The following is an 8,325-nucleotide window of genomic DNA, read 5'->3' on the forward strand; positions in this document are numbered from 1 at the left end:
TAATATTAAATTAAATTAAAATTTCACTTAATAATTTAAAATTTATATTATTCAATTAAATTTCATTATTTATTAATAACTAATAAAATTTAAATTAACTTTTGTTTAACCGCAACTGCTGGCACAAAATTTGTTATTAATTTCAAGTATTACTAAATCTTAATTACTTAAATTGTTTAATATTAATTACTACAAATCAATTAAATTATTATTAAAATAAAGTAAAATTAATACTAAAATTTATATGTAAAATAAACTTTAAATAAATTATTAAAACTATAAAAAATTTATTTATATGTAAATTTTTTTAAATAGAATTTTTTTTTTTTTTTATATTAAAATATTTAATAAACATTATTAAACATTTAATAATTTCTTTTCTTTCTTCTTCATAATATTCATATTAAATAAAAAATTAAGTAATAAACAATATATATTAATTCAAATAAGTAATATATTAATATAATTAATTTTAATTTTTTAATATATATTATATTAATATAATTATATTAATATATTAAATATTTAATATATATATATATATATATATATGAATATTAACATTTAATTAAATTTATAAACCGTCTTTAAAAATTTTTCATATAATAATAATAATATATAATTAAAAATAAGCTAAAATTAAGCTTTTGGGTTCATACCCCAACTATAAAGGAAATACCTTTTTTTAAAAATAAAGTGCCTGATTAAAGGATTATTCTGATAGGATAAATTAAGTAATTATTTTACCTTTATTATATTTTATAGAATTAAACTATATCCAATAGTATCAAAAACTATTATGCATCTTACACTAAAATATAATATTGAATTTATAATTCTTAAAAGAAATTAATTTCTTATTTTAAATTTATAATTTATTTAATTCTAATAAAATATTTTTTTTTTTTATTTTATTCTTTAGAACTTTAATCTCTATTTCATCAAATTCTTGATTTGGATGTTGAATTGGATTAGAAATTAATCTTTTAAGTTTTATCCCCCTAATTTCTAATTCCAATAATTTATTTTCAACAGAAGCCTCACTAAAATATTTTCTTACACAATCAATTGCATCTTTAAATTTTTTATTTACAATTTTAATTAAATTAACATTAATAAAAAATTTTGAAATAAATAATTTTTTAACTATTATAATAAACTCTTCTATATTAATAAAAATAGGAAGAGTTCCATTTCATTTTTGATTTCCTAATATTATTGAAGGATTATCTTGATTAAATAGTTTTATTTTAATAACATGACAAAAAATTACACCTTTAATTTTAATATCTTATTATATAAATAATTATTTTATTAATATTATTATTATTCTTAATATTATTATTGGAGCTATTGGAGGATTAAATCAAACATCATTACGAAAATTAATAGCATTTTCATCAATTAATAACTTAGGTTGAATAATTATATCTATTTCAATTAGAGAAACCCTATGAATTTTCTATTTTTCAATATATTCTTTTATAATTAGTATTTTATGTTTCTTTTTTTATATTTTAAATATATATTTTATTAATCAATTATTTATTAATAATATAAATTTTTTAATTAAAATTAATATTTTAATTAATTTTCTTTCTTTAGGTGGATTGCCACCATTTATTGGATTTTTCCCTAAATGAATTATTATTAATTTTTTAATTAATAATAATATATATTTAATAACTTTTATTTTTGTGATAATAAGATTAATTATATTATTTTTTTATATTCGTATTAGATACTCAGCAATTATATTTAACTATATAAAAAATAAATGATTTAAAATTTATATTAAAAATAAATATTTTTTATTTATTAATTTTTTTTCATTTTTTTCTATTACAGGAATAATTTTAAGAACGTTATTTTTTTATTAAGGTTTTAGGTTAAATTAAACTAATAATCTTCAAAATTATTCATAAAGAAATTTTCTTTAAGCCTTAATAGAATTATATACTATTCCTTAAAATTTGCAATTTTATATCATTTTTGAATATAAGACTATAATAAAAGAGAAAATTCTCGTAAATAAATTTACAATTTATCGCTTATTTAACTCAGCCATTTTATTTTTATAGCGAAAATGACTTTATTCAACAAATCATAAAGATATTGGAACATTATATTTTATTTTTGGAATTTGAGCAGGAATAGTAGGTACTTCTTTAAGTTTATTAATTCGAGCTGAATTAGGAACTCCAGGATCTTTAATTGGAGATGATCAAATTTATAATACTATTGTAACAGCCCATGCTTTTATTATAATTTTTTTTATAGTTATACCAATTATAATTGGAGGATTTGGAAATTGACTTGTACCTTTAATATTAGGAGCTCCTGATATAGCTTTCCCACGTATAAATAATATAAGTTTTTGACTTTTACCCCCATCTTTAACTTTATTAATTTCTAGTAGCATTGTAGAAAATGGAGCAGGAACTGGATGAACAGTTTACCCCCCTCTCCTCTAATATTGCTCATGGTGGTAGTTCAGTAGATTTAGCTATTTTCTCACTTCATTTAGCTGGAATTTCATCTATTTTAGGAGCTATTAACTTTATTACCACTATTATTAATATACGATTAAATAATTTATCATTTGATCAAATACCTTTATTTATTTGAGCTGTAGGTATTACCGCATTTTTATTATTATTATCTTTACCTGTTTTAGCTGGAGCTATTACTATATTACTTACTGATCGAAATCTAAATACATCATTTTTCGATCCTGCAGGAGGAGGTGATCCTATTCTTTATCAACATTTATTTTGATTTTTTGGACATCCTGAAGTATATATTTTAATTTTACCGGGATTTGGTATAATTTCTCACATTATTTCTCAAGAAAGAGGTAAAAAGGAAACATTTGGATGTTTAGGTATAATTTATGCTATATTAGCAATTGGTTTATTAGGATTTATTGTTTGAGCTCATCATATATTTACTGTAGGAATAGATATTGATACACGAGCATATTTTACATCTGCAACAATAATTATTGCTGTACCAACAGGTATTAAAATTTTTAGTTGATTAGCTACTTTCCATGGAACTCAAATCAATTATTCCCCATCTATTTTATGAAGATTAGGATTTGTATTTTTATTTACTGTAGGGGGATTAACAGGTGTAATTTTATCTAATTCTTCTATTGATATTACTTTACATGATACTTACTATGTAGTTGCTCATTTCCACTATGTTTTATCAATAGGAGCTGTATTTGCTATTTTAGGTGGATTTATTCACTGATATCCATTATTTACTGGATTATCTTTAAATCCTTATATATTAAAAATTCAATTTTTTATTATATTTATCGGAGTAAATTTAACTTTCTTCCCACAACATTTTTTAGGATTAGCAGGTATACCTCGTCGATATTCTGATTATCCTGATTCTTATATTTCATGAAATATTATTTCATCATTAGGATCATATATTTCATTATTAGCAATTATATTTATATTAATTATTATTTGAGAATCTATAATTAATCAACGAATTTCTTTATTTACTTTAAATTTATCTTCTTCAATTGAATGATATCAAAATTTACCACCAGCTGAACATTCATATAATGAATTGCCTATTTTAAGTAACTTCTAATATGGCAGATTATATGTAATGGATTTAAACCCCATTTATAAAGGAATTATCCTTTTTTTAGAAATGGCAACATGATCTAATCTTAATTTACAAAATAGAGCATCTCCTTTAATAGAACAAATTATTTTCTTTCACGATCACACTTTAATTATTTTAATTATAATTACAATTCTAGTAGGATATTTAATATCAAGCTTATTATTTAATAAATATATTAATCGATTTTTATTAGAAGGTCAAATAATTGAATTAATTTGAACTATTTTACCAGCAATTACATTAATTTTTATTGCATTACCTTCACTACGATTATTATATTTATTAGATGAACTTAATAATCCTTTAATTACATTAAAATCAATTGGTCATCAATGATATTGAAGTTATGAATATTCAGATTTTCATAATATTGAATTTGATTCTTATATAATTTCTACAAATGATATATCAAGTAATAATTTTCGTTTATTAGATGTTGATAATCGAATTATTTTACCTATGAATAACCAAATTCGAATTATAGTTACTGCTACTGATGTAATTCACTCATGAACCGTCCCTTCATTAGGAGTTAAAGTAGATGCAAATCCAGGTCGACTAAATCAAACAAATTTTTTCATTAATCGACCTGGAATTTTTTATGGTCAATGTTCAGAAATTTGTGGAGCTAATCATAGTTTTATACCAATTGTAATTGAAAGAATTTCAATTAAAAATTTTATTAATTGAATTAATAATTATTCTTCATTAGATGACTGAAAGCAAGTACTGGTCTCTTAAACCATTTTATAGTAAATTAGCAATTACTTCTAATGAAAGAATTAGTTAAAAAATAACATAAATATGTCAAATTTAAATTATTATTATAAATAATATTCTTTTATTCCACAAATAATACCTATTAATTGATTAATTTCTTTTTTTTTTTTTTATTTGTATTTTTAATTTTTAATATTATAAATTATTATATTTTTAATAAAAAAAGATTAAAATCAAATAAAAATATAAATTTAAAATTAAAAAATTTTAATTGAAAATGATAAGTAATTTATTTTCAATTTTTGATCCATCAACAAATTTATTTAATATTTCATTTAATTGAATTAGAACTATTTTAGGAATTATATTTATTCCTTATTCATTTTGATTAATTCCTAATCGTCATTTCTTACTTTGAAATTTTATTTTATTAAAACTTCATAATGAATTTAAAACTTTATTAAAAAATAATTATTTTCAAGGATCAACTTTTATTTTTATTTCAATATTCTCATTTATTTTATTTAATAATTTTTTAGGTTTATTTCCTTATATTTTTACTAGAACAAGACATTTAACATTATCATTATCAATTTCATTACCTTTATGATTAAGATTTATAATTTATGGTTGATTAAATAATTCTCAACATATATTTATTCATATAATTCCTCAAGGAACACCAACTATTTTAATACCTTTTATAGTATTAATTGAAACAATTAGAAATATTATTCGACCTGGAACTTTAGCAGTACGATTAACAGCTAATATAATTGCAGGACATTTACTAATAACTTTATTAAGAGGAACTGGACCTTCAATACCAAGATATTTTATTATAATTTTAGTTATAATTCAAATTTTATTATTAATCTTAGAATCAGCAGTCGCTGTAATTCAATCTTATGTAATTGCTATTTTAAGTACTTTATATTCTAGAGAAGTAAATTAATGAAAATAAATTTTAATCACCCATTTCATTTAGTAGATTATAGACCATGACCTTTAACAGGAGCTATTGGAGTAATAGTTTTAGTTAGAGGAATAGTAAAATGATTTCATAATTTTAATATAAATTTATTAATTTTAGGATATTTTATTGTAATTTTAACCATATATCAATGATGACGAGATATTTGTCGTGAAGGAACATACCAAGGTAAACATACAATTTTAGTAACCAAAGGACTTCGCTGAGGAATAATTTTATTTATTGTATCAGAAATTTTTTTTTTATTTCTTTTTTTTGAGCCTTTTTTCATAGAAGATTAGCCCCTAATATTGAAATTGGAGCTATATGACCTCCTACTAGTATTACACCTTTTAACCCATTTCAAATTCCTTTATTAAATACTATTATTTTAATTAGATCAGGAGTATCAGTTACTTGAGCTCATCATGCAATTATAGAAAATAATAATTCTCAAATAACTCAAGGTTTATTTATTACAATTATTTTAGGAATTTATTTTACAATTCTTCAAGCATATGAATATTTTGAAGCTCCTTTTACTATTGCAGATAGAGTTTATGGCTCAACATTTTTTATAGCAACAGGATTCCATGGATTACATGTTATTATTGGTACATTATTTCTTTTAATTTGCCTAATTCGTCATTTAAATAATCATTTTTCAAGTAATCATCATTTCGGATTTGAAGCAGCAGCTTGATATTGACATTTTGTAGATGTAGTATGATTATTCCTTTATATTTCTATTTATTGATGAGGAAATTAATTATTTATATAATATATTTAGTATATTTGACTTCCAATCAAAAAGTTTAATAATTTTAATATAAATAATCATTTTATTAACAAATATTTTTATTATTATTATATTAATTTCAAACATTATAATATTTTTATCAATTATTTTATCAAAAAAATCATTTATAGACCGAGAAAAATGTTCCCCCTTTGAATGTGGATTTGACCCTAAATCTTCAGCTCGAATTCCATTTTCTTTACATTTTTTCTTAATTACAGTTATTTTTTTAATTTTTGATGTTGAAATTGCATTAATTTTTCCAATTATCCCATTATATAAACTAGTAAATTTTATTTTTTGAACTAAAATTAGATTTTTTTTTATTTTAATTTTATTAATTGGTTTATATCATGAATGAAACCAAAATATATTAAATTGAACCAATTAGGATTATAGTTTAAATAAAACATTTGATTTGCATTCAAAAAATATTATAAATTAATTTATCTTAAATAAGAAGCAATATTGCATTTAATTTCGACTTAAAAGAAAGAGTTTAATTAACTCCTTATTTAAAATAAATAAATAATAAAATTTTTATAATATATTTACTTACTTAATTGAAACCAAAATAGAGGTATATCACTGTTAATGATAAAATTGAATATTTATTCCAATTAAATTAACTAAGAAATATAAAGATTAAAATTAAGCTGCTAACTTAATTTTTAGTGGTTAAATTCCATTAATATTTCTATTTATATAGTTTAAATAAAACATTACATTTTCATTGTAAAAATAAAAAAATTTTTTTATAAATAATTTAATTTATATTTTTATATTTAAAAATAATCCATATTTCCTTAATATCTTCAATATTATGCTCTAATTTATAAGCTATTTAAATTAATTATTAAATATTAATATTATAAATAAAATAAATATTCAAATAATAAATCTAAATAAATAAATTATAAAATTATTTATTTGATAAACATTATATAAAACAGAATATTTTTTTATTACTTGTATTATACCAAATCCTCTATAAATTTCTCTTCATCCTATATCAATATTTTTTAATAAAGATTGACCTAAATTAAGAAAATAATATCTTAAACCATAAGTAGATAAATTAGGTATAAATCACATTAAACATAAAAAATTTCTTAAATTATAAGTCATTAAAAATTTATTTACAGAATAAATTCTCATATTTCTAATAAAATATCCTAATATACCCCCTATTAATCTTACATAAATAACTATCATTTTTAAATTAAAAGGTAAATAAATCATATAAGGATAAGAAAAAATTATTCAACTTAAAAATCTTCCTCTAACAATTCTTATAAATAATAAAACAAACATTCTTTTTAATATAATATAATCTTCATCATATAAATTAAAAATTCTTAATAAATTAAAATCATTTACTATTAAATATATTATTAAACGAAATCTATAAAATATTGTTAAACCAGTAGAAAGATAATATAAAAAAAAAATTATTAAATTTAAATTTCTAAATCTAACTAATTCTAAAATTAAATCCTTAGAATAAAATCCAGCTAAAAAAGGAATCCCACATAAAGCTATATTAGAAATATTTATACATAAAGAAGTTAAAGGAATATATAATCTAATCCCACCTATAAAACGAATATCTTGAATATCATTTATTATATGAATAATAATACCAGCACATATAAATAATAAAGCCTTAAATATAGCATGAGTTAATAAATGAAAAAAAGCTAAATCAGGTAGTCCTATTCTTAAAATTCTTATTATTAAACCTAACTGACTTAATGTTGATAAAGCAATAATTTTTTTAAATCAAATTCATAATTAGCAGAAATTCCAGCTATAAATATAGTTAAACCTGATAATAGTAATAATAACTTTAAAAAAAATATATCTAATAATATTATATTAAATCGAATCAATAAATAAACTCCCGCTGTAACTAAAGTAGATGAAATTACTAAACAATAAGAAACTAATCCTAATCCATCTCAACCTAATAAAATTCTAATAATATTTGGTCTAATAATTAATAATATTATAGAAAAAACAAATAATAACACTAAGATAATAAACCGACTTAAATTTAATTCTGATTGTATATATCTTTTTCTATAATAAATAACAACAGAAGAAATTAAAAAAACAAATATTATAAATAATAAAGATATTCAATCTAATAAAATAGATATAACAATTCTCAATGAAT

At 19.4% G+C, this 8,325-nt stretch overlaps 1 protein-coding gene and 3 pseudogenes across 4 annotated transcripts; 3 read left to right on the forward strand and 1 right to left on the reverse strand.

Annotated features, from left to right (window-relative positions):
* Nucleotides 1-872: 872 nt before the first annotated feature.
* LOC126913050 (NADH-ubiquinone oxidoreductase chain 2-like) lies at nucleotides 873-4,360 on the forward strand (annotated as a pseudogene). Its single transcript, XR_007707641.1, has one exon. The product of XR_007707641.1 is annotated as an NADH-ubiquinone oxidoreductase chain 2-like (transcript).
* LOC126913043 (cytochrome c oxidase subunit 1-like) lies at nucleotides 2,431-4,360 on the forward strand (annotated as a pseudogene). Its single transcript, XR_007707640.1, has one exon. The product of XR_007707640.1 is annotated as a cytochrome c oxidase subunit 1-like (transcript).
* Nucleotides 4,361-4,512: 152 nt separating this feature from the next.
* Nucleotides 4,513-6,119, forward strand: LOC126913049 (ATP synthase subunit a-like). The gene is given in 1 exon segment (XM_050707707.1): nucleotides 4,513-6,119. A coding segment is annotated over 1 exon segment (678 nt). The 5' UTR covers nucleotides 4,513-4,651; the 3' UTR covers nucleotides 5,330-6,119.
* Nucleotides 6,120-6,139: 20 nt separating this feature from the next.
* On the reverse strand, nucleotides 6,140-8,076 carry LOC126913053 (NADH-ubiquinone oxidoreductase chain 5-like; annotated as a pseudogene). The gene has a single exon (XR_007707644.1). The product of XR_007707644.1 is annotated as an NADH-ubiquinone oxidoreductase chain 5-like (transcript).
* Nucleotides 8,077-8,325: the final 249 nt, after the last annotated feature.

Source organism: Spodoptera frugiperda, unplaced genomic scaffold (assembly GCF_023101765.2).
Source record: "Spodoptera frugiperda isolate SF20-4 unplaced genomic scaffold, AGI-APGP_CSIRO_Sfru_2.0 tig00002112_1, whole genome shotgun sequence".
NCBI classification, from domain to species: domain Eukaryota; kingdom Metazoa; phylum Arthropoda; class Insecta; order Lepidoptera; family Noctuidae; genus Spodoptera; species Spodoptera frugiperda.